Consider the following 27,284-nt stretch of genomic DNA (forward strand, 5'->3'; position numbering starts at 1 on the left):
CTCAAATACACTAAACACACATGCATGCAAACACACACATTTGTGCAAATGTTGTAGGTTCTAAAGCTATCGTGGAAATGCTCAGATCCATACCCGCAACATACACTGTGTGTAAAACTGCAGTACGTGTGTAGATTTCCCTGAAGAAAGAGCGTGTGTGTGTGTGATTGCTCAGTGGGTTGCTCGACAGGGCTGAAGCGAGACACAACTGACCCTGAAGTTATTAATCAATAATTGCATCTCAAGCAGGGCCTTACAACCAACCATCTCCCCCTCTGGACCTGAGTGGCCTTTCTTGACACACACACACACACACACACACACACACACACACACACACACACACACACACACACACACACACACACACACACACACACACACACACACACACACACACACACACACACACACACACACACACACACACACACACACACCTCGTTCTCCCACTTCCTCAACCACCCTGTGGACTTCCTCCTCTTCTTTTTAAGGAAAAGTAATGAATTCCAGAAAAGGCCTCATGGTGCTGAGCCTCTGAGGTCAGCTCCCAACAATCTGTGTCTCTTCTCTCAACAGGACCCCCTGGGAGAATTTGAGCCAGTCTTTGTGTTCCTCTGTTAGGAGTGTGTGTGTGTGGGTGAGCGTGTGTGAGTATAGCTCCTTAGGCCCCAGTCGGGTCAGTTCTCTACATTGCCCTTGTGTGTGGGCCGTAGTCTCTGATGCAGCCTGTAGTCTTGGGACGAGGCCCTGCGCGGGGTGGCCGGGGAGCAGAGCTGGGGGGCCGACAGAGCCTGGCCTGGGGTGGAGGTTGACATATGGTGGGGGTGTTGAGTCCTGCCTGGCTGGGTCCTGCCGCAGCTTACAGAGCGCCTGGTGGAGGCGGTGCTGTCCTCGGGTAGAGCTCCTCCAGAATCCCCTCTTCCCTGGTTCTCCAGCTGAGCCTCACACACCTCCAGCAGGGACACCACCTGCTCCCTCAGGGGGAGGGACTTGAACCGGCGCTGGGCCAGGTAGAAGAAGGCCTCCACAAATGCCTGCAGACCCATCCCTGAGAGGAGACAAATAGAAGAGATGTGGTAGAGGGAGAAGGGTCAGAGGAGAGCGGGAAAAGGAGGAAACAGGGAGGTGGAAGAGAGAGAGTATTTGCTGTGTATCAAACTGATTCTCCCTGATCCTTGAGTCACTCTCCAATAATGAGTAACTATACTGAACAAAAATATAAAACGCAACATGCAATTTCTAAGATTTTACTGAGTTACAGTTCATATAGGAAATCAGTCAATTTAAATAAATAAATTTGGCCCTAATCTACAGATTTCACATGATTGGGAATAGAGATATGCATCGGTTGGTCACAGATACCTTTAAAAAAAAAAAGTAGGGGAGTGGATGAGAAAACCAGACAGTATCTGGTGTGACCACCATTTGCCTCATGCAGTACAACACATCTCTTTCACATTAAGTTGATCAGGCTGATTGTGGCCTGTGGAATGTTGTCCCACTCCTATTCAATGGAAGTTGCTAGATATTGGCAGGAACTGGAACACGCTGTCGTACACGTCAATCCAGAGCATCCCAAACATGCTCAATGGGTGACATGTCTTGTGAGTATGCAGGCCGTGGAAGAACTGGGCCATCTTCAGCTTCCTGGAATTGTGTACAGATCCTTACAACATGGGGCCGTGCATTATCATGCTGAAACATGAGGTGATGGCGGCAGATGAATGGGACGACAATGGGCCTCAGGGTCTCGTCACGGTATCTCTGCATTCAAATTGCCATCAATACAATGCAATTGTGTCCGTAACTGTCCACTAGCTCTTCCACATCCCTCTTGTAAGTAGCTTATGCCTGCCCATGCCATAACCCCACCGCCATCATGGGGCACTCTGTTGACATCAGCAAACCGCTCGCCCACAAGACGCCACGTAGTCTGTGGTTTTGAGGCCAGTTGAACATACTGCCAAATTCTCTAAAAACCGACTTTGGAGGTGGCTCATGGTAGAGAAATGAACATTCAATTCTCTGGCAACGGCTCTGGTGGACATTCCTGGTCAAAACTGCACATTTTAGAGCGTGACCTTTTATTGTCCCCAGTTTAACCAGCTTCTTGATATGCCACACATGTAGGTATCCACATCAAGATGAAGTCAAACTAATAAATCAACCTAACCACTACACACAGAAGCTCTGACTGTCCTAAACTTAAAACAACCAGAACACACCTAGAGACACACCATCCAGGTAGGTACACTACATCTCTTAAATATACAGTACTTGCACATTGCACACCATTTATTCTAGCTTTTACTATTTACCACACGTTTCAAACTGTGCTGTGGTTCTCAATAAAACGTTAGGATGAGTGGGTGAAACACGCGAAGAAAGTGAAAAACAAGGATTGAAGTGAGGGCGAGAGTTATTTTCTTATAAAGTCTCGTGGGTGGGGGGGGAGAAAGCCGGAGAGCGAGAGAGAGCGACTTTCTTCTGAGGTGATAAGGGGCTTTTATCATTCAGCTAAAGTCCTGAGTCAGCGCTTCCCTCTTCCCAAAACACAAAACTTTATTATTAATAATAAATACTTGCCTTATCCCTACCTCTACTCCACAATCCTTCCCTCCCCAACACTGTGACCCAATCATCAGAGAGAGATTGGCTCTGTTTTCCTATTACCCGTAGGGGTAATGACCAAATTCTCACCCCTTGATTTTTGGTCTGGAACCAAATATTCAACTCACTCCTCGCGTTGTGTCCTGCTAAAAACTGTCCCGCCATACCAACCGAGCCCAACAAGAGGAAACTCGAACAGCATTCAATCAAATCGTACTGCTGTACCCCTCTCTTCCTCCCTCTTCCTCATCATCCTGCCCCATCTGCATATTTTCAGGTGGAAGCTGGTGAATTATTCAGAGTGGATGCTCTCACAAATGTTGTCACTACGCTGTGAGCTTATTTCAATGATGTGAGAGGGGATTCCGTGAACAGTTAGAGCCAAAAACAAAACCTGGCCAATTCTAAAAAGGTCACAGCTAGTTCTGCCGGAGAGCTGAAGACGTGCATTAGCTCCCCCAACTAATGCCTAGTATTTAGTTCAGCGGGCTAACACAATTACGGTTTGTTGTTATTGGCGGGCAGAGTGATTCGTGACTGGTGAGCTGTGTGAGAGGTGACTTGTGATTGGCTGGAGGGTTACCCGCTTCTCTGGAGTCAGGCAGCATGCTGGCCCAGCGTCGTGTGATGTCAATGTAGAGGATATCCACAGTCGCCATGGAGAAGTGACTGTTGCTCAGTTTACAGTTCCTACACACAGACAGATAGTATGGTTTTATGTAGCCTACTGGTTTCATTGACTAGAAAAAGCACAACACACCATACCATTGGCATCCAAGAAGTGAAATTGCTTGATACAACTGACCAAATAGGTTACTTATTAAAAAGCACCATGCCAAGGAACTAGTTGACAATAAGTACACGTGCATACCAATGTAAGCTCTCTGACTCTGTGTGTGTAGGGGTGAGGAAGAGGAACTAGTACCTGATGAAGGTTCTGAAGCCAGTGGGCCCCAGGCGCATGTTGCCCTTGACCCCCAGGAAGCGCAGGAAGAGGGCGGTGATGCGCTCCACGGTCCGCAGGTAGCTGAACTGCTTGGTGTACTTAGGGAACACCTGCTTCAGACACATAGAGGGCAGGACACGCCCCTCCTCCCCAGTCCCCCTCACTGGTGACCCCAACATCTCCTCCTGCTGGTGCTCTGGGTAGGACCTGGGGGAGGAGAGGGGGAGGGTTATTGATGGGAAGTGGGTGTATCCACTAGATTCACCTATTCTACGGAGGTCAGGTGTGTGTGTGAGTGAGAGAAGACAGAGATAGATTGAGAGAGAGAGGTTATTTAGGGGAATTGTGTGTTGATAGGAGGTGATCTATGAGTGAATAAGAGCGGGTATCCATCTTGTGTAGACGCCTATAGTGATGTAACACTGATGCGGTGTCTGACCCTATGTACCCAGGCAGCAGGGCTGAGTAATGGCCTCTATAGTCCTTCTGGACATAGGAGCATAAGGCCAGCCTAATGAGTCAGCTGGTATACTGGAGAGGAAGAGAAAGAAAGAAAGAGAAAAAGAAAGAAAAGAGAGAGGAGCTGGACAGGGGAGCCGGAGGAAAAGGAGGACGGAAGGTAAGGATATATGGATGGAAGGTTTCACTGCGCTCTGCCGGGAGATTAAATCATCTGTCTATACAAGCACTGTGCTGTGGCTCTTCACTGGAGCAGATAACACACTCATGCCTGGCCCACACGCACGTCGCAAATGTCACCTAAAAGGCCAGCAACCAGACGGACAACAAACAAGACAGAAACTAAGTGGTGAAGAGAGGAAGATGCTAAGCTCTCCTCTCTGTTCCTGGGCCTTAGCCAGACGTCTAGGCCTGTCTTAGCGGACCAAGGGAGAGGAGGAGAGAGAAAAAGGGGAGAACAACATAACATTCTTATGGTTCAAGGAGAAACAAAAGCAATTATTTCTGAATTATGTTAATGTGATGCAGGCCACACGCCTTACTTTCAATTAGTCCTCGAGGCAGGGGAGGAAGAGGGGCCCGAAGGGAGGAGAGAGAGGGCCAGAGAGGACAGGGTGCAGGAGTTCATCCCACCATCCTTCTAGCGGTGCTCCCATGTACTCAGAGGGACCAGGGGTCTACCACCATTGGCCCACTGTGGCGAATCATTAGGATAATGCACCCACGGCCCGCAGCACCCACACAGGTAAAAGAACCCGCACGCACACAGAGGACAAATGAGGTAGCACTCTCAGCACTCTGGTTTAACTTGCTGTAGGTTATATCTGTATTCCTCTCCTATACAACGGCTGAATATGCTGAAGTACGCTTGTGTTTAATGAACAAAGGACAACGTCAACAGAAATTTAAAGACAATCCGGAAAACCAGTCACAAACACAACTAAAAACAGGCGAGCAGAGTACCACTTCCCGAGAACAAAACATTTGAGCTTACAATGCAATCTCTAATCCTCACTCTCCCCGCATACCACCTCACCTTCATCTCGACAGGATACTGACTTGTCCAAACCAGCAGCACATTGAGGAAAAACTGTAAATGTTATTTAAAAACATTTTGCTGTTCTGCTCCTTTAGTCGAAGTGGAACAAATCCCTGACACGTGATCTAGCAGAGGAGACGAACACAACTCGCCCTTCCAGAAGCTGTGTAAGAACTTAGTCTTTCTTAACTTCCTTCTTTCAGAGGTAGGTGGTTAAGTGCTAGCTCTGCTAGGTAGTTAGGAGTTTTGGGCTGCCCTGGTTAAAGACCTAAGAGCAGGTTAATATACATTCACACATGCTGGAAGGAGACAGGGGAGCTCCAGGGATGTACAGTATCTCACAAAAGTGAGTACACCCCTCACATTTTTGTAAATATTTGAGTATATCTTTTCATGTGACAACACTGAAGAAATGACACTTTGCTACAATGTAAAGTAGTGAGTGTACAGCTTGTATAACAGTGTAAATGTGCTGTCCCCTCAAAATAACTCAACACACAGCCATTGATGTCTAAACCGCTGGCAACGCAAGTGAGTACACCCCTAAGTGAAAATGTCCAAATTGGGCCCAATAAGCCATTTTCCCTCCCCGGTGCCATGTGACTCGTTAGTGTTATAAGGTCTCAGGTGTGAATGGGGAGCAGGTGTGTTAAATTTGGTGTCATCGCTCTCACACTCCCTCATACTGACTGGTCACTGGAAGTTCAACATTTACCTCATGGCAAAGAGCTCTCTGAGGATCTGAAAAAATAATTGTTGCTCTACATAAAGATGGCCTGGGCTACAAGAAGATTGCAAAGAACCTGAAACTGAGCTGCAGCACGGTGGCCAAGACCATACAGCGGTTTAACAGGACAGGTTCCACTCAGAACAGGCCTCACCATGGTCAACCAAAGAAGTTGAGTGCACGTGCTCAGCGCCATATCCAGAGGTTGTCTTTGGGAAATAGACGTATGAGTGCTGCCAGCATTGCTGCAGAGGTTGAAGGGGTGGGGGGTCAGCCTGTCAGTGCTCAGACCATACTCCGCACACTGCATCAAATTGGTCTGCATGGCTGTCATCCCAGAAGGAAGCCTATTCTAAAGATGATGCACAAGAAAGCCCGCAAACAGTTTGCTGAAGACAAGCAGACCAAGGACATGGATTACTGGAACCATGTCCTGTGGTCTGATGAGACCAAGATAAAGTTATTTGGTTCAGATGGTGTCAAGCGTGTGAGGCGTGTGAGGCGGCAACCAGGTGAGGAGTACAAAGACAAGTGTGTCTTGCATACAGTCAAGCATGGTGGTGGGAGTGTCATGGTCTGGGGCTGCATGAGTGCTGCCGGCACTGGGGAGCTACAGTTCATTGAGGGAACCATGAATGCCAACATGTACTGTGACATACTGAAGCAGAGCATGATCCCCTCCCTTCGGAGACTGGGCCGCAGGGCAGTATTCCAACATGATAACGACCCCAAACACACCTCCAAGACGACCACTGCCTTGCTAAAGAAGCTGAGGGTAAAGGTGATGGACTGGCCAAGCATGTCTCCAGACCTAAACCCTATTGAGCATCTGTGGGGCATCCTCAAACGGAAGGTGGAGGAGTGCAAGGTCTCTAACATCCACCAGCTCCGTGATGTCATCATGGAGGAGTGGAAGAGGACTCCAGTGGCAACCTGTGAAGCTCTGGTGAACTCCATGCCCAAGAGGGTTAAGGCAGTGCTGGAAAATGGTGGCCACACAAAATATTGACACTTTGGGACAAATTTGGATATTTTCACTTAGGGGTGTACTCACTTTTGTTGCCAGCGGTTTAGACATTGATGGCTGTGTGTTGTGTTATTTTGAGGGGACAGCAAATTTACACTGTTATACAAGCTGTACACTCACTACTTTACATTGTAGCAAAGTGTCATTTCTTCAGTGTTGTTGCATGAAAAGATATACTCAAATTTACAAAAATGTGAGGGGTGTACTCACTTTTGTGAGATACTGTATCTGTGTGTCCTATGTGAGCAATTCAGAAACACTCAGCGTTGGCTGTGGAGGATATTCAGCAGTGTTGAGCAGAGCTGTTGCGGCAGAACAATTAGCGTTGAGTTCTGAGTGGCCTACTGCTGCTCGGGAGAACAGAGAGCGCTTGACATTCATGACTTAGACAAAGAATGTAGAGAGACAAAGAATGTAGAGAGAGAGAGAGAGAGAGAGAGAGAGAGAGAGAGAGAGAGAGACACACCTCATCCCTCTGCTCGCACAGACTAACTGTCATGTTTCTATGTCAGACTCAGTTTGAACCCATTCTGTCTCAAGACAGTTCTCTAGGAATATATTTGTATTTGACGTTACCTATTCGATTTGACCTTTATGCATTACGTGCCACGCTTTGATGAATGACAGAGAGCAGAATAAGGCAGAGAATAAAGACAGAAGTGAAAAACATACAGTACCAGTCGAAAGTTTGGACGCACCTACCCATTCAAGGGTTTTTCTGTATTTGTACTATTTTCTACATTGTAGAATAATAGTGAAGACATCAAAACTATGAAATAACACATGTAGAAACCAAAAAAAAAAAAGTTAAACAAATCAAAATATATTTTATTTTTGAGATTCTTCAAAGTAGCCACCCTTTGCCTTGACAGCTTTGCACACTCTTGGCATTCTTTCATGCAGCTTCACCTGGAATTATTTTCCAACAGTCTTAAAAGGAGTTCCCACAACCCATCTCAATTGGGTTGAGGTCAGGTGATTGTGGAGGCCAGGTCATATGATGCAGCGCTCCACTCTCTTTCTTGGTCAAATAGCCTTTACACAGCCTGGAGGTGTCATTGTGGGTCATTGTCCTGTTGAGAAACAAAGCGCAAACCAGATGGGATGGCGTTTTGCTGCAGAATGCTGTGGTAGCCATGCTGGTTAAGTGTGCCTTGAATTCTAAATAAATGAAACCGTGTCACCAGCAAAGCACCATCACAACTTCTCCTCCATGCTTCACGGTGTGAACCACACAGAGATCATCCGTTCACCTACTCTGCATCTCATTACCTTCCCTGTAGCTCAGTTGGTAGAGCATGGTGTTTGCAACGCCAGGGTTGTGGGTTCGATTCCCACGGGGGGTCAGCACAGAAAAAAAATGTATGAAATGTATGCATTCACTACTGTAAGTTGCTCTGGATAAGAGCGTCTGCTAAATGACTAAAATGGAAATGTAAAATGTCACAAAGACACATCAGTTGGAACCCAAAGTCTCAAATTTGGACTCAGACCAAAAGGACATATTTCCACCGGTCTAATGTCCATTGCTCGTGTTTCTTGGCCCAAGCAAGTCTCTTCTTCTTATTGGTGTCCTTTAGTAGTGGTTTCTTTGCAACAATTTGACCATGAAGGCCTGATTCACGCAGTCTCCTCTGAACAGTTGATGTTGAGATGTGTCTGTTACTTGAACTAAAGCATTTATTTGGGCTGCAATCTAAGGTGCAGTTGACTAATGAAATTATCCTCTGCAGCAGAAATTATCCTCTGCAGCAGAGGTAACTCTGGGTCTTCCTTTCCTGTGGTGGTCCTCATGAGAGCCAGTTTCATCATAGCGCTTGATGGTTTTTGCGACGGCACTTGAAGAAACTTTGACTGACCTTCATGTCTTAAAGGATGGACTGTCATTTCTCTTTGCCTATTTGAGCTATTATTGCCATAATATGGAGTTGGTATTTTACCAACTAGGGCTATCTTCTGTATACCACCCCTACCTTGTCACAACAACTGGTTGGCTCAAATGCATTAAGGCAAGAAATTCCACAAATTAATTGTTAACAAGGCACACATGTTAATTGAAATGCATTCCAGGTGACTACCTCATGAAGCTGGTTGAGAGAATGCCAAGAGTATGAAAAGCTGTCATCAAGGCAAAGGGTGGCTACTTTGAAGAATCTCTAATATATTTTGATTTGTTTAACACTTTTTTGGTTACCATGTGTTATTGCATAGTTTTGATGTCTTCACTATTATTCTACAATGTAGAAAATAGTAGAAATAAAAAAAAAAAAACCTTGAATGAGTAGGTGTGTACAAACTTTTGACTGGTACTGTATAGTCTGTCCTTGTGAGCTTACGAATGCTGCAGATGTGAAAAGCAGAGAGCGAAAGAGAGAGAGAGCTTTACAACTATACTATTCAACAGGCCCAGAAACAGCAACGACCGATCTGCCCTCTACAACCTCTCTCAAAACACAAATCAATTATCCACTCAACATTTTTTTCATTAGTTGACTGTTAATACAGTCCCAACGTGTTGTGCATGTCATCAGTCAAGTTTTCAAAATATTGGACTTTCAAGAAGCAAAGTGTCACCAGCCACATCATCAAGACGATGCAAAATTTGAGTGGATTTTCCCCTTTAAATACGGCTCATCTAGGAGAGAAATGATGACATTTCTTGTCCAAAGAAAGTGTTGTCTGACTTTGTTTCTACAAACTGGAGAGTAGATTTACCCTGGATGATTATGTGCGGGTGATGGTAACAGGGTGGAGGCAAGAGAAAGAGTGCACAATAGGTTGAGCAAGAGAGGGAGAGGGAAAAGGACAGAGAAGTTAAAAAAAAATTGTGGAGAAATAGGAGAATGGATAGAGTGCAGAGGAGCGATTAGGGTCTACTGTTGGTGCATAGTAGGGCTGAGAGAGAGAAAGAGAGATGGAGAGGAGATAATGTCTGTCCATTGGAAAGGGTAACCACTAAGCCCTCACAGTGCTGAGCTACAGCAAATCAATGACAGAAGAAACAACCTCATTCCCACCCTTTATCTGTCCACCCTCCTGTCATCCACTCCATCTCTCCCTCTCCCCCCCATATCCCTTTCTTTCTCTCGCTCTCCCTCCCACATCTCTTCCTCTCCACTGAAATTGCTGTGGTGGTGGCAGAGTGGCCACATAACTCTTAAACCTGCTGTCAAACTGCAGAAGGGGGTTTAACCAGCAGCTAGCGTTTCCAAAACACTCCCTGCCAAGCCAACCGTAGCCAGCTAAGGAGCTAAAACAATCTATATTCCACTTTCTCACAGCAACTTTGTGAATCTTCACCCTCCAGTAACCAACGTGAATACAGAGGCGAGAAAGTAGCATTGATCAACAACTCTGTTGTTGTTTACTAAAGTGTGCAGCTGACTGATTTTCTACTTCTGAATCGGAGCCTTCACTGGATGGGAAAAGACGGATTTAAAGATGAAATGCAGATTCAGGCTGAAGCATCCCATTGAAGTTGAATAGGAGTGTTGGGAAAAAGAGTGATGACGCAAACCATCTCAATTGGGTTGTGGCCGTTGGTGTCGACCGGAGTGGTGTAAAAGCTCTCTGGAGCAGTGGAAACACGTTCTCTGGAGTGATGAACGCTTTACCATCTGGCAGTCCGACGGGCGAATCTGGAGCCCGAGGACAGCGGTGTTGTCCGAGAGCTTCTTGTTGTTGTAGTAGTAGTAGTAGTAGTAGTAGTAGTAGTAGTAGTAGTAGTAGTAGTAGTAGTAGTAGTAGTAGTAGTAGTAGTATACAGCGTGAAGAGGATAGGGGAACTCACGCAGCCCTGGTCGCCCCATGCTGTTGGGGGCACCCCAGGGTAAGTGAAGTGGCTTTTAGTCAGGTAAAGCTTCCCCTGCTGACAAGGTACAAAATCTGTCGTTCTGCCCCTGAACAAGGCAGTTAACCCACTGTTCCTAGGCCGTCAATGAAAATAGGAATTTGTTCTTAACTGACTTGCCTAGTTAAATAAAAGGTAAAACATTTTATTTTTTTTAATGTACATAAAACAATAAAAAATAAATTTAAACAAATAAAAATTTGAAAAAAAACCCAAAAACACACACACACACACACACACACACAGACACACACACACCTTGTTCCGACTCATAAATCGCCCTCGCCGAAGGCACAGGACACACGTCGTTTCTCACCGCGACACACCTCAGCTCACCGTAGCTCAGTGTAACACCGTAACACAGTCTGTGCTGAAAGATTAATGTGCTAGGTGAGAGTGCTGCATGTCTGAGTGTGTCAAGTGATACCATCAAACCTCTCCATTTTACCTCTCTCTGGGTGTCGGTCGAACCGTAATTATTCATCCTGCCTGTCTAGCTCTCTCACTCCCTCCTGTCAAACCTCACCAATGTATTTCCCCGCTCTCTATTTTTTACTTTGCCTCTATATTTGACTCCAACTCCATCATTAAGTTTGCTGATGACACAGTGGTAGGCCTGATCACCAACAATGATGAGACAGCCTATAGGGAGGAGGTCAGAGACCTGGCAGTGTGGTGCCAGGATAACAACCTCTCCCTCAACGTGATCAAGACAAAAGGAGACGATCGTGGACTACAGGAAAAGGAGGACCGAGCACGCCCCAATTCTCATCAACGGGGCTGTAGTGGAGCAGATTGAGAGCTTCAAGTTCCTTGGTGTCCACATCACCAATGAACTATCATGGTCCAAACACACCAAGACAGTCGTGAAGAGGGCACGACAACACCTATTCTCCCTCAGGAGACTGAAAAGATTTGGCATGGGTCCTCAGATCCTCAAAAAGTTCTACAGCTGCACCATCGAGAGCATCCGGACTGGTTGCATCACTGCCTGGTATGGTAACTGCTCAGCCTCCGACCACAAGGCACTAGAGAGGGTAGTACGTACGGCCCAGTACATCACTGGGCCAAGCTTTCTGCCATCCAGGACCTCTATACGAGGCGGTGTCAGTTGAAGGCCCTAAAAATTGCCAAAGACTCCAGCCACCCTAGTCATAGACTGTTCTCCCTGTTACCACACGGCAAGCGGTACCGGAACACCAAGTCTAGGTCCAAAAAGCTTCTTAACAGCTTCTATCCCCAAGCCATAAGACTCCTGAACAGATAATCAAATGGCTACCCAGACTACTTGCATTTATACATTTATTTTTTTACAGATAGCCTGGGGCCCACTCCAACACTCAGACATAATTAACAAACAAAGCATGTGTTTAGTGAGCGCCAGATAGGGATGGGCAGTAGGGCTGACCAATGATGTTCTCTTGATAAGTATGTGAATTAGACCATTTTCCTGTCCTGCTAAGCATTCAAAATGTAAATGAGTACATTTGGGTATCAGGGAAAATTTATGGAGTAAAAAGTACATACTTTTCTTTAGGAATGTAGGGAAGTAAAAGTAGTCAAATATAAATAGTAAAGTACAGATACCCCAAAAAACTACTTTCATGTATTTTTACTTAAGTACTTTACACCACTGGTGTTCGATGGGGTTGAGGTCAGGGCTCTGTGCAGGACAGTCAAGGTCTTCCACACCAATCTCGGCAAACTATTTCTGTATGGACCTCACTTTGTGCACGGGGGCATTGACATGCTGAAACAGGAAAGGGACTTCCCCAAGCTGTTGCCACAAAGTGGAAGCACAGAATAGTCTAGAATGTCATTGTATGCTGTAGCGTTAAGATTTCCGTTCACTGGAACTAAGGGGCCTAGCCCAAACCATGAGAAACAGCCCCAGACATTATTCCTCCACCAAACTTTACAGTTGGCATTATGCATGGGGCAAATAGCGTTCTCCTGGCATCCGCCAATCCCAGATTTGTCCGTCGGACTGCCAGATAGTGAAGCGTGATTCATCACTCCAGAGAACGTGTTTCCACTGCTCCAGAGTTCAATGATGGCGAGGGTGAGGTTTACACCACTCCAGTCGACTGTTGGCATTGCACATGGTGATCTTAGGTTGCTCGGCCATGGAAACCCATTTCACGAAGCTCCCGATGAACAGTTCTTGTGTTGACGCTGCTTCCAAAGGCAGTTTGGAACTCGGTAGTGAGTGTTGCAACCGAGGACAGATGATTTTTATGAGCTTCAGCACTCGGCGGTCCCATTCTGTGAGCTTGTGTGGCCTACCACTTCGCAACTGAGTCGTTGTTGCTCCTAGACATTTCCACTTCACAATAACAGCATTTACAGTTGACCGGGGCAGCTCTAGAAGGGCAGAAAGTTGACGAACTGACTTGTTGGAAAGGTGGCATCCTATGACAGTGACACTTTGAAAGTCACTGAGCTCTTCAGTAAGGCCATTCTACTGCCAATGTTTTCCTATGGAGTTTGCATGGGTGTGTGCTCAATTTTATACACCGGTCAGCAACGGGTGTAGCTGAAATAGCCAAATCCCCTAATTTGAAGGGGTGTCCACATACTTTTGTATTTGTGAATGTCTCTCTCTCTCTTTGTGAATGTCTCTATTCTACCTTTCTATGTGCCATCTTTTCTACATCCTACATTTCCTATATCCTACCTCTCTACAGCGTCTAAAGCTGCCTGCTGTTATAATCCACTCTGGTACGTTTGGTTACGGCTGTACCTGCACCATCTGCTGAGTAAGCAATGTCTTAGTTCCCCAAATGATGCTGAAAACACATTGTTTTCCTACAGTTAAAGAGAGTCCCTGATCATCGTTTTAAATGCATTCTGGAACAGTAAATGTTGGATAATTAGAGGTATGCTGAGAGAGTGAGCAGTTATTACTCATTAATAGCCAGCCAGAGCAAGGATGAGGAAAACAGAAGTGTATCCATTCCAATTCCAGTGAAACCAGGGAAACTGCAGAGTTGTTCGAGTTGTTATTGCTTTCCTGCTAACATTGTTATTGCCTGTTCTGTTTTGAGCACACTACATCCCCTGGGAGAGAGAGAAGTAGAGAGATGAACAGTACCAGAAGCTATGGATGGATGGTAGTAAGATCTAGGCCTGTATTCACAAAGCATCTCAGAGAAGGAGTGCTGATCTAGGAGCAGTTATGCCTTTTAGATCATAATATTATATGGACAAATCCCGGATCAGCAATCTGAGACGCTTTGTGGATACGGGCCCTGGCCTTAGAATCACCTTCAGGGTGGGTTTGACACACAGATGTGACCTCACACTAATCTCGCTTGGCCACCCTGCATTACATTGTTCCCGTGACGATTCCCGAATCAAAAATGTCTGCCATCCATTTTTACACTTCATTTATTTGAATTTTGCAGATCATTACTGTAAATCAGACGTGTTTGGCTGCTGTGGATGGTATGGAGGGGGAGGAATGAGCTTGTCAGTGCGGCTAGTTTAGCATATATCAGATGAAGACATCAGCAGCAAGTTTTGGCCGCTGTTGCCATAGCTGCGTCACGTAGTTTCTTAACGATGGGTTTGATAGGCATAGAGTTGATAAACACAGCACAGGACACACACACACACACACGCACACACACACACACACACACACACACACACACACAGTAACTCAAAAAAAAGAAGACATGATTAACGTCTTCTCATTTTGTTCACTGTATCGCTCGGCGCTGCACTGATTGCATGTTTTAGCAACACATCAAATCTAAAATGGCTAAATTAATAAGCATTAGCGCTAGCTAGCCGGGGATAATTAGCGTTTTCCACTACAGGCAGCCATCAGACTCTGTCACACTCCATCTGCACAGCTGACAACACATCTCCACGCAATCACCGCCTCACCTGCCTGACACGATCGCTCACATTTTTGTTCCCGCCTGGCAGAAAGCAGGGGGAGTGTGTACTGTGTGTGTGTGTGTGTGTGTGTGTGTGTGTGTGTGTGTGTGTGTGTGTGTGTGTGTGTGCGTGCGTCTTAGCAGAATACATAAAGGGAACCAAAGCAATTTGATTTGTTGTGTCATTTTCCACTACTTTATAGTTTTCAGCAGATTTCAGCAGACTGAAACGCTAAATCAAACAGAATTGTGGGCTAGAAGACAATCCGAAACTCTTGACGGCTTAAAAGCAACTCAATACTCCCGTCATCTGATATAGAAAACAAGTGGGCTAAGGCAGAAATGACGACAAGGGAATACCAATGCCAAACACCATGACAACTGAAGGTCATAGCTCTCCTGGTAGTAGGAACCATTGTCATTGGTTGTCATTGGTGTCATACATGATGTACTGTAACTATGGCATTACACCTTGTTGAGGAAAATAATCCAGAAATCACTTTACTGTTCAGTTAATTTCAGCTAACGACGTCACAGAAAGTATGAAATCACTCATAAAATATGAAAATACTGCTCTATTCAGCTGTGATGTACGCTTCACTCACTTTTGTACAACGGGTTACCAACATATTCAAGTAATTAGACATTTTTTCATTATTTTCATGAATTAATGAATTAATTATTTTCATTCTATTTCATCCGTCTACGAGATATAGCCCCGACACAAATATAGGGTTTGCTACCCAAGCCAGCTGGTCGTTTGTTCTATCGGTTTGGTGGCCATGATGGCTGGCAACATTCTTATCTCTTGCTCGCTAGCTAGCCAACTTTGGCTAACAAAGTTAAACAGTGCTTCCAGAATAACATCAAAGTAGCTGCATTTACGTTTAATCTGTTTTCTAGTGATTTTTTAATATATATTTTTTAGGGGGGGGGAGAGAGAGAGAGACATCCATAACAATGAGATAATGATGCACGATTTCACCTGGCATAGAACACTTGCTCTCTCGCCAGGCCACTGTTCAGACGAGATAGCCAACCACACAGCTAACACAATCACTTCAAAATTAAGCTGGAATGAAAGCAAACTAGCTGCATGTTGTGTTTTTCTATTGATATTTCTTTATGTACATCCATAAAAAAAATTATGCCAATTCATGATTTCGACTGGCTAAGAAAAGCTGCCAGCCTGTTTCTTGTCCCAACACGTTGGAGATCAAACTTCAATATTGAAACAACGTTGCAAATGTTGGAGACAGACGGCAAGTTTATTACAAATCTCTGCTGTTGAAAACCAAATGCTAGACGAAAATAAAATGGAAGATAATGTCTTGATGCTTTTTACAGTGTAGAGCTAGTATATAAACTGCCTGGCTGAGCTGAAAAGACAGTGGATTTAACAGTCAGATGGAACAGAGTAAAATAGGCATTTCAACATAAGGTTTAGCTGGTGGTAACTTGTGGAATAGACACCGGCTGGAATGCGGTTTTAACCAATCAGCATCCAGGTTTAGCTCCACACCTGTTGTATAAAGAGTGAGAGATATGCAGCGAGGATGATCTAGGATTATAGATATTCTACAGGATTATATCAATAAGGTCCTGGTCATGAATATGGTAATAGCTGAAAGGGCATTATCCCCCAGCAGATATTCCTCTCACAGAGGAAAAACTGACTGATCATAGAAGACATGTGACCGACCGGCTCGATTCGGTCTTATGTAGCAACATGCTAAATTGTGTTTTTTTTATTTATATATATATATATATATATATATATTTTTACATTGGATAAAAGTAGAGACTCAGAGCTAGAAAATGGTATATCATACACTACAGTTGAGGAACAATGGGAAAGTAATTCTGCTTTGAATGTTGATAAACTTGTAACCTCACATTTGAGAAAATGGCCCTTGAATGTTTTGGTTCACCTACTGGAGAGCTCTTCTTTGTCTACACCCATTCAGCATCGTTCACACCCTCTTAAGCTTTAGCCCCACCCATCTCTTTAAGGATTCAAATGTGAGGCTATGTACTAAACCAGTGGTCACCAACCTTTCCTGAGTCAAAATGTATGCAGAGATCTACCGCTCAGATTTTTTATTAACATGACTTAAGAAATGTAAGCCTATGCAACATTAACCAATTAAAAACAATACTGTAGCAGTGATGTTTGTGCAGTAAGCGATAAGTCCAATACATTATCACCACATACTGGCTTTGCTTGAATTTACCTGCCAATGCATTGTTGTTCGGGACATTTAAAAAATATATATATTTCCAAATTTGAGGTAGGCTATATGATCACACCGGTAATAGATCCATTGTTGTATTACTTGTGAGGCACAGCTGAGTGAGCATACATTAAAATAATTAGCTTTTAATTTTACTGGGCTGATGGTGCCTGCATCTGATGATCAGTCTCAGCGGAGGAGAGAGCAGCAGACTGAAGGTCCGTCTCTCAACATCCCTCCACTCTCCCTTTCCTCCACTGACACTGACCAAAAAGGGACACCGTCTTCCAGCTGATAGCGAAACTCGAGTCGCACCGCATTACATCCGATTCATGCACAAACTCATGTTGTTACTCCTATGAACAGAGAAAGGGAAATATCCCTTGATATAAAAAAAAGACCCAAGCCGCTAATAATAACAAAAACAACGCAAACCAAAAGATATACTTTCCTACTCATTCATTATTGCTGCACTGCTTGTTGTAGCGCTGAGTGGAAATAGGAAGAACGCGCATTTTATGGCTTATAAAAGTGTTGAATACAAAGTGTTGACAGTGCTGAGTAAGAACGTAAACATGAACTTACTCATAAAAACAGCAGCTCTTTGCTGTATTCGTTGACAGTCTCTCTCTAGTCATGGTTTTACACGTTTTGAAATCTCACAGTATCAATTTTGCCGTAGCTTTCTTTTATGCCTGCTACGTTACTGCAGACTCGGTCATCTGAGCAATCTGATTGGCCAGTGGTGACACAGTGCACTTGATTTCCGTTCCAGGCCCACCGGGAAGGCAGAGTTTGTGCCTTCAGACACATGAAATGGCAACAGTTTTCCCACCCGGCACGCAGGGCAGCTGAATTGGCTGCACCTACTATCAACAGCCCAAGACTAATAAAAAAAAATAGGAACACAAGGCTTTATCGTAGGGTTTCTTACAGAAATGTTTGGCGATCGACTAGAAATGACTTGGAGATCGACAACTCGATCACGATCACCTGTTGGTGACCACTCTATTAAACAACCAAAGATTTCAAGACTAACAGCTGGTTTATACCACGGGTGTGTTCCTAAATGTAATCTGGAGTGCCAGAAGGCGCTCTGGGTTTGCATAAACTCAGATCCGTTCGTAAAATCAGAGCGTTTCACTCTCGGAGCATTCAGAGCGCACACTGGATGCTCTGAATGAGGTGTAGGGTTGATTCGAGCGTTCTGCCCTAACAGCAACAGTCAAGCACCCAAGCTAACTGGCTAACGTTGGCTAGCTACCTCCAGACACAAATGAGAGAACAGCTCACTCTGACCATTTTACTCACCGCAAGAGAGCTGGTTAAGATGTTATGTTATCCAGAGCGTTGGTGAATCCAATGTTTACTGACACCGGCCATATTCAACAGGTGTTAGGTGTTTCGTAAATTTGTCAGTTATGCTGCGCTCCGGCACACTCAGACAAGAGTGCTCTGAAATAGAGTAGATCGCCAGAGTGAATTTACCAGCAACGTCGATTGACAGATGTCGCAGTGACATCGTAAACATTCTATTGAAATAGTTACTTGCATTGTGGAGTCTTATTTTTTAGACATGTAGCTAGCTAGCTAGCTAAACAATGAACCATAATCCCAACTAATAACGTTACCACCCTGCATGAATCTGCAGGTAGCTAACCAACAGGGTTCAATGTCAGTTAGCTAACATTAGGCTATAACTAAACTCAGCAAAAAAAAGAAACAGGATGTTTATTTTTTTTGCTGAGTTTAGTTATAGCCTAATGTTAGCTAACTGACACTGTCAACTGCGTTTATTTTCAGCAAACTTAACCTGTCTGGGCTAGGGGGCAGTATTTTCACGGCCGGATAAAAAAAACGTACCCGATTTAAACTGGTTACTACTCTTGCCCAGAAACGAGAATATGCATATAATTAGTAGATTTGGATAGAAAACACTCTAAAGTTTCTAAAACTGTTTGAATGGTGTCTGTGAGTATAACAGAACTCATATGGCAGGACAAAACCTGAGAAGATTCCATACAGGAAGTGCCCTGTCTGACAATTTGTTGTCCTTCTGTTGCATCTCTATTGAAAATACAGCATCTGTGCTGTAACGTGACACTTTCTAAGGCTTCCATTGGCTCTCTAAAGCCGCCAGAAAGTGGAATGGGGTGTCTGCTGTCTCTGGGCAAAGTACAGCAGCAGAGTTTGTAAGTGGTCAGCCTGGGGACAGTGAGACAGATGCACGTTCACGAGATTTCTCCATTTTTTTCTTTCAGCCTTTGAATGAATACAACGTTGCCCAGTTGGAATATTATCGCTATTTTACGAGAAAAATAGCCTAAAAATTGATTTTAAACAGCGTTTGACATGCTTCTAAGTACGGTAATGGGAATATTTAGAATTATTTTGTCACGAAATGCGCTCGCGCGTTACCCTTCGGATAGTGACCTGAACGCACGAACAAAACGGAGGTATTTGGATATAACTATGGATTATTTGGAACCAAAACAACATTTGTTGTTGAAGTAGAAGTCCTGGGAGTGCATTCTGATGAAGAACAGCAAAGGTAATCCAATTTTTCTAATAGTAATTCTGAGTTTAGTGAGCCCCAAACTTGGTGGGTGTCAAATTAGCTAGCCTGTGATGGCCAAGCTATGTACTCAGAATATTGCAAAATGTGCTTTCGCCGAAAAGCTATTTTAAAATCTGACATAGCGTTTGCATAAAGGAGTTCTGTATCTATAATTCTTAAAATAATTGTTATGTATTTTGTCAACGTTTATCGTGAGTAATTTAGTAAATTCACCGGAAGTTTTCGGTGGGTATGCTAGTTCTGAACATCACATGCTAATGTAAAAAGCTGGTTTTTGATTGAACAAAACATGCATGTATTGTATAACATAATGTCCTAGGAGTGTCATCTGATGAAGATCAAAGGTTAGTGCTGCATTTAGCTGTGGTTTTGGTTTTTGTGACATATATGCTTGCTTTGAAAATGGCTGTGTGATTATTTTTGGCAGGGTACTCTCCTGAAATAATCTAATGTTTTGCTTTCGCTGTAAAGCCTTTTTGAAATCGGACAATGTGGTTAGATTAACGAGTGTCTTGTCTTTAAAATGGTGTAAAATAGTCATATGCTTGAGAAATTGAAGTTATAGCATTTGAGGTATTTGTATTTCGCGCCACGCGATTCCACTGGCTGTTGACTAGGGTGGGACGCAAACGTCCCACCTAGCCCAGAGAGGTTAACGTGTAAATATTTGTATGAACATAAGATTCAACAACTGAGACATAAACTGAACAAGTTCCACAGACATGTGACTAACAGAAATGGAATAATGTGTCCCTGAACAAAGGTAAAAAGCCAAAGTAGCAGTCAGTATCCCCTCCTCATGGACTGCACCAGATTTGCCAGTTCTTGCTGTGAGATGTTACCCCACTCTTCCACCAAGACATTCCTGTCTTGAAGGAAATCACGCACAGAACTAGCAGTATGGCTGGTGGCATTGTCATGCTGGAGGGTCATGTCAGGATGAGCCTGCAGGAAGGGTAACACATGAGGGAGGAGGATGTCTTCCCTGTAACGCACAGCGTTGAGATTGAGGTTGTTGTCAATGAAGGCAGTCCGATGATGCTGTGACACACCATGACGGACCCTCCACCTCCAAATCGATCCCGCTCCAGAGTACATGCCTCGGTGTAACGCTCATTCCTTCAACGATAAACACAAATCCGACCATCACCCCTGGTGAGACAAAACTGCAACTCGTCAGTGAAGAGCACTTTTTGCCAGTCCTGTCTGGTCCAGCGACGGTGGGTGCCCATAGGCAACATTGTTGCTGGTGATGTCTGGTGACGACCTGCCTTACAACAGGCCTACAAGCCCTCAGTCCCGCCTCTCTCAGCCTATTGTGGACAGTCTGAGCACTGATGGAGGGATTGTGCATACGGACATTGCAATTTATTGCCCTGGCCACATCTGCAGTCCTCATGCATCCTTGTAGCATGCCTAAGGCACATTTCCGCAGATGAGCAGGGACGCTGGGCATCTTTCTTTTGGTGTTTTTCAGAGTCAGTAGAAAGGCCTCTTTAGTGCCGTAAGTTCATAACTGTGACCTTAATTGCCTTCAGTCTGTAAGCTGTTAGTGTCTTAACAACCGTTCCACAGGTGCATGTTCATTAATTGTTTATGGTTCATTGAACAAGCATGGGAAACAGTGTTTAAACCCTTTACAATGAAGATCTGTGAGCCCAGTTATTTGGATTTTTCCAAATTATCTTTGGAAGACAGGGTCCTGAAACAGGGACGTATCTTTTTTTGCTGAGTTTAGCAATGCAAATGGCTCTGAGATATGAATAATATTCCTACACAGATCATACACGTAATGTTAACTAGCTAGCTAGCTAACAGTACACTAACTTGAAATATAAAATGACTTTCTGACAAAATTAGAGATATGTAGTATCTGAAAATGTAACTAGCTAGACTCTCTTACATGGATGAAAGCTTCTCCCTCTGTCACGGATGCCATGGTTGCCCTTTGTTTGAAGATGTAATCCGGAGACAGGTGTTTTATACAAAAGCATTCTGTGCGTTCTCTTTTCGACTCTGTCTGCATATTTGCAATCAACCAGCAGAATTCTCTCTCTCTCCTTAGCTATCATAGTCTAATTCCACTGATTTCAATACTCAGTCCTCCAGAAAGCGGAGAACAACACTTATGCAGCTCTACGACGTGATATCTATTATTATTTTTTACACGTTAGAAAGGATTACCTACACATACTGACCAGCTCATTAATAGACAGAAGCGCGCTACATGGCAGACCAATCTGAACTAATCTCTCGGCATGTCCAGCCAACTCGTTATTTCAGCCAGTCATGGCTAGCGGGAAGGTTGCTGACTTTTTCCGTGGCTAAACCAACTAGGCTGGTGGCATACAAGTTGGTGGCATACAGATGGCATACAAGTTTGTTATTAAGGCACATGAAAGATCACATGTTCCAGAAGTTTACGTTCAAATGGCGCTCCTGTGAAGTAGTGATGTGCAACATGTGCCTAGTTTCCTGATACGAGTCACAAATGGAAGATCATCGTACAGAGAAAGATGCGGAGAGAGAGAGATCATTCTGACTGTGAAAGCCATGTCTTGATAACCAAGGAAGGGAGAGCGAGAGAGAACAGGGATAGATCAAGACAGACAGCGAGAGGATGAAAATGATAGAAAAGGGCAGAGAAAGCACAGAGAGAGAGATACCATTTCGTTATGGTAAGTCTCAATGAAATAGTGGTAAGGGGAGGTTAGTGATGGCCACCCCATGGGCCGCAGAGCATCGAGCTGCCTGCCACACACACACACACACACGGCAGTCGTGTGAAATTTCATCACGTCTGGGCTGGAATTGAATGTTTCCCTTTAACAGGCTTATGGAGAGCTGCTCACTGGGGCGTTTCTAAAGCTGGCTGGCCAGAGAGACCAGAGGGAGAAAGAGAGATAGACTTTCCCCTATCAGCAATCCCCAGGTCCAGCCTAGAGCCCAGACCCAGACACGTCACACTGATTGGCTAATATCACCACACACACACAGGATGAACTTAGTCGAGATGGGGGGAGGTAGGGAAGGAGAGACTTGGGTCGCTGACACCATCTATGGTAATGGAGGAATGATGCATCTTCACCCTAAGCTTCATCCACATCTCAGTTGAACCCTAACCCTAGCCTCAAACATAACCCTAAACCCAGGGCTCAAAACTGTGATCAAAACACTCGCCTTTGACTTGGCAGTGCGACAATACTTTTAAAAAAATGTATTGGTCGCTAGGGTGCCAGTGAAAACAATGTAGCTGGTCACGCTCATTTTTGCTTTTTTAAATTATTATCATCATGATTTATTCAAGCAAATGTGCAACTGACCAAAAATAAATCATATGAAAGTATCTGCCTGTCCCTGTTTCGCTGTCGGCTGCTGTGTGATTGAGCCACTCCCTCTCCTTGCTGTTAGCACGGTGGAGAGAGTGGTGCATTCGAATAAGCACAACCATATCACCGTTGCTCAAAACGCTATCCTGGGAAATATACAGTTTTCAAAGCAACTACTGTTGTTCCAGTTACATAGAGTAGAGTCACGGCTTTCTGGGAGTACAGCATTTATTTCTCATCTCTCACCCCTCGATTCTTCTTGGACATCTTAAACCTGTCCCTGTCCCAGGCTGTAGTCCCCACTTGCTTCAAGGAGACCACCATCGTCCCAGTGCCCAAGAAAAACAAGGTGACATGACTATCGCCCCTTTGCACTCACCCCGGTCATCATGAAGTGCTTCGAAAGGCTGGTCACGGCCCACATTAAGGCCAACATGCCAGGCACACTGTACCCACTCCAATTTGCGTACCGCCAACAGTTCCACGCAAGATGCCATTTCCATCGCTATTCAAACGGCCGTAACACATCTGGACAAGAGGAACACCTATGTGAGAATGCTATTCATTGACTACAGTTCAGCATTCAACACTATTGTTCCCTCCAAGCTCGACACCAAGGTCAGAGCCCTGGGTCTGGACACCTCCCTCTGCAACTGGATCCTGGACTTCCTGAAAAGCAGACCGCAGGCTGTGAGGATTGGCAACAACACCTCCTCCACACTGACTCTTTACACAGGGGCCTGGGGTGTGTCCTCTGCCGTACTCCCTGTTCACCCACGACTGCACAGCTTTGCAGGACACCAACTCCATCAAATTTGCTTCAAGTTTGCTGACAAAACCACGGTTGTAACCTGATAACCAACAATGACGACTCAGCCTATAGGGAGGAGGTGAGTGAACTGGCATTGTGGTGTCAGGAGAACAACCTCTCCCTCCACGTCAGCAAAACAAATGACTTGATTGTTGACTTCAGGAAACAGAGGCACGCCCCGATCCAAGCACGCCCCGATAGACATCAACACGACTGCAGTAAAGAGTCAGCAGTTTTAAGTTCCTCGGCGTCCACATCACTGAGGACTTGACATGGACCAACAACACCACCACTCTTGTCAAGAGGGCGCAACAGCGTCTCTACATCCTAAGGCGGCATCCTCAAGCTCTCCACACACCCCAGCCAAGAGCTGTGCCTTACCGTCGGGCAGACAGTATCGGAAGCATGAGGTCTGATAGAAACTCTCGGAGCCTGTTGGTATCTACAAGCCATCAGATTGTCGAAGACTTAAATTGGACGGACCACCTGCACTGATTCTACACACGTTAGCACACACACACTTATTATGATTGCTAAATACTGCACAGTTTAAAACATTTGCCCGCCAATCCCCCCTTCGCCAAAACAAGTGTAAATATTGAACTATAAATTGTGTCTTCCTGTATTATACATACACACACATTCTACTGAGCCATTTACTTTAGATTCGTATTCTTATTATTTCGTATTGTTTGCTGCATCGTCGAGAAGGAACCTGCAAGAAACCAGGTGTATCCCATACATACTACTAGTTATATTAGTGGTATGTAGTATATGGTTTTGATGCGCCCGCAGAGCGGAGCACGCCACTTGCGGTGACTAGGCCTACCTAAAGTAGCCTGTATAGGCCCAGCGCTGGAAAGTTGTTGTAGGACATTACATTTACTGATTGATGACTCAAATAGCCTACATGGCTATCTAGCAACAATATCATATTTAGTTAGATTTCTAAGTGTTTTGGAGTTCCCACTTCCTCTGGTGGTGAATAATATTGCACAAAAACAACCACAAAAACAACCTCAAAAAACAACCTCAAAATTAAAGATAATCTGATAATTCAATAGGTTGCACATCAAAATATCAATCACGCATTCCCTGGATATGTCAGATGAAATAGCTTACTTGTTTAATCTTAGGCTACCATCTAGGTTGTCTTACCTGTTTAATCTTAGGCTACCATCTAGGTTGTCTTACTTGTCACTGGGGAAAAAAACATCTGTCTATTGGCTACTGATAGTCTACAAAAAGAAAAAAGGTACAAAAAGACACCTAGCATTTGTCTTGGCTAGCCTACTGTAGTCAAACTTAAAAAGACAGGCCTACTTTGGAAACAAAAATAAACGCAATGCAATTCTAAAGAATAGAGTAATGTCTTACCTTGCTCAAATATATCATAAAGCTTTGTAGCCTTTTACACTACATTGCATATTTGGTCACCAATAAACGCCTAAAATTGGAACACAGTGGCTGTACAGTAACATGCTATACAAGACGTCAGAGCTCTGGCTCTGCGCTGGATGGGGTTTTGACTGAAAGCCGATCTGAACTTGAGCACCTCGCGTGACAAGACGTTGACCCCCCCCCCCCCCCGCTAATTGGGCAAATATTTCAAATGTTGTTGTCTGAGTGAGGGAAATACTATAAGTTAAGAGGACTGTATTTTGAACGATAAGACATTGAGGATTATAATAAATACCGCTTTGATGCCATACAAGCAACACCCGTGAGTCCAAATGCGCACTTCACATTTACGTAGCATAAAAACAAAAATGTCATATAGTGTCAACATTTATGATCACTACGCTTGAGGTAAAGTTACATTGTAGTCATTTAGCAGAAGCTCTTATCTTGAGCGACTTATAGGACCAATTAGGGTTACGTTTGCACAAGGGCACATCGACAGATTTTTCACTTAGTCAGCTCAGGGATTCGAACCAGCGACCTTTCGGTTACTGGGCCGATGCTCTTAACCGCTAGGCTACCCTGGGTAGTTCTGAACAGAATGAGCCTGTGCTTGTATATTGTGAAGAGAATTGGCCGGGACACACGCACTTGAACGCACTCATGAGGACTCCTTTCTCTGCGCGTCAAAATTACCAACCCGTTTCCTTGAATTGCATTGTGAAAGCCTAACGCTGTGATGTCGTAGAGCCCTGAACCCTAACTTCACGTCCACATCCCAGGTCAATCCAAACCCCATGAAGCTAACCATAGCTTCATGGCCACGTGTGTGCGTGACTCACGTTAGTGATTTCTTCTGAGCAGGGTCCATGAGACGAAGTGTGTCCCTAATGACTCCCACCTTCACCTCCTCATCTACTGGGCTGGGGACGTACTCAAACACCCCTGGGGACACCTGCAACAGACACACCATTAGCACTTCAGAGCACGGCAGTGGTGGTGATGATGATGGTCCTACTCACCTCCTGCTCGTGTTCTATTCTCATACTGGGGTTGGCGTTGACCTCCAGTAAAACTGGCTTTAGGTTCTTCATCAGGAGGATGTCAAATCCCAAGATCTAACACACACACACACACACACACGGTAGAAATGGGCGTTATGTATTGCAAAACACCACATCTAAAACTCAGTCACATTATCCCTAAAATACATCTAGTACCTAAGAAGACATTTTAATATCATCCATATTAGTGTAGTTTTTCATAACTCCGTCTGAGCTCAAGGCTATCGACACGTGGATTCATGGTCTTTCACCTTGATACAACTGAAGATAGTGTGAGAGGAAAATTACATATTTACCCGATTTATTTCATGTTAATGGTTAACAACTCATATTTAACTAATAGTAAAGACATTTCTGTCCTACGAGTGTCTGTGTTTTTAAATGGTCTCCACTCTAGTTCCCTGCAGCTAATCTGGGCGTATGGCTTGAGCTGACAAATGAGTTAAAGGCTGCATTACAGAAACAAGCATGTGTTTTTACTAGGGATAGCTTAGGAGTAGAACGATCCCTCATTGTCTCAAAATCATCCTTGCATCTGGGAAACTAAAAACAGAGTGGGGTTAAGACAACAACCCCGTGCAGATAACGACTGGATGAACCCAGAGTGGCTTATGATGCCCCAATCTGCATGGGATGGGTGGAACTAATCATGACTAAGCATTTTTAGTGTCAGCTATATATAGGACTCTGCATATGTGTAAAGGTTAGGTTACTCGACCAGCCTCATTATTGCAATAATTAATCAATATTGAATAAAGATGATTGGTTGAAGAAATGATAAAGTCTCTCTCACTTGATTAGAATATTCCACGGCAATAGTTATATTGTAAAACCTCTTTCCCATTACATTCACATGACAACTAACTGAATCACACACACTCTCCTGTCCCTACTCCGTACCTGGAAACAGGTGGGTCCTGGTTTGCCGGGCGGTATGTCAGCCTGGTAGTAAACCTTGAGCTCAGGAACCAGGGCGATGATCGTCTTGATGACCAGAGAGATGATATCTGACCACACCTTCTTAATGTCCACTCCCTTAGAGGCCAGGCGGTAGAGCACGCTGGAGAAGGTGCGCTTGCTGCCCGACGACAGGCTGTCTGAGTGGACGAAGTTCCCGCTCTGGACGTTGAGGGAGTAGTTGGTCAGGTGCATGAACACATGGCTCAGGTTCTTCTGACTGGGCTCCTAGTGGGGTGGCAGGGAGATGGGAGAAACAGATTTCAGAATTGTATATTCACTTTTTAAAACATGAAGAAAGTCAATGTTTAAAATGCTAGTAGTATGCTTTTAGGCCGAATGGAAGATGAGATATATTATGT

The 27,284-nt window shown here is 44.5% G+C and overlaps 1 protein-coding gene across 1 annotated transcript in view; it reads right to left on the reverse strand.

Moving 5' to 3' along the window:
- Window positions 1-412: 412 nt before the first annotated feature.
- Window positions 413-27,284, reverse strand: part of ttll11 (tubulin tyrosine ligase-like family, member 11) — a 44,078-nt gene continuing 17,206 nt past the window's right edge. Inside the window, exons 5-10 of the mRNA XM_029768922.1 lie at window positions 26,866-27,150; window positions 25,924-26,019; window positions 25,744-25,856; window positions 3,539-3,766; window positions 3,197-3,303; window positions 413-1,051 (exon numbers count right to left, since the gene is read on the reverse strand). Of these exons, the coding sequence (XP_029624782.1) occupies window positions 681-1,051; window positions 3,197-3,303; window positions 3,539-3,766; window positions 25,744-25,856; window positions 25,924-26,019; window positions 26,866-27,150 (1,200 nt within the window). The 3' untranslated portion in view covers window positions 413-680. The remainder of the gene's footprint in view (window positions 1,052-3,196; window positions 3,304-3,538; window positions 3,767-25,743; window positions 25,857-25,923; window positions 26,020-26,865; window positions 27,151-27,284) is intronic.

Source organism: Salmo trutta, chromosome 12 (genome assembly GCF_901001165.1).
Source record: "Salmo trutta chromosome 12, fSalTru1.1, whole genome shotgun sequence".
NCBI lineage: Eukaryota > Metazoa > Chordata > Actinopteri > Salmoniformes > Salmonidae > Salmo > Salmo trutta.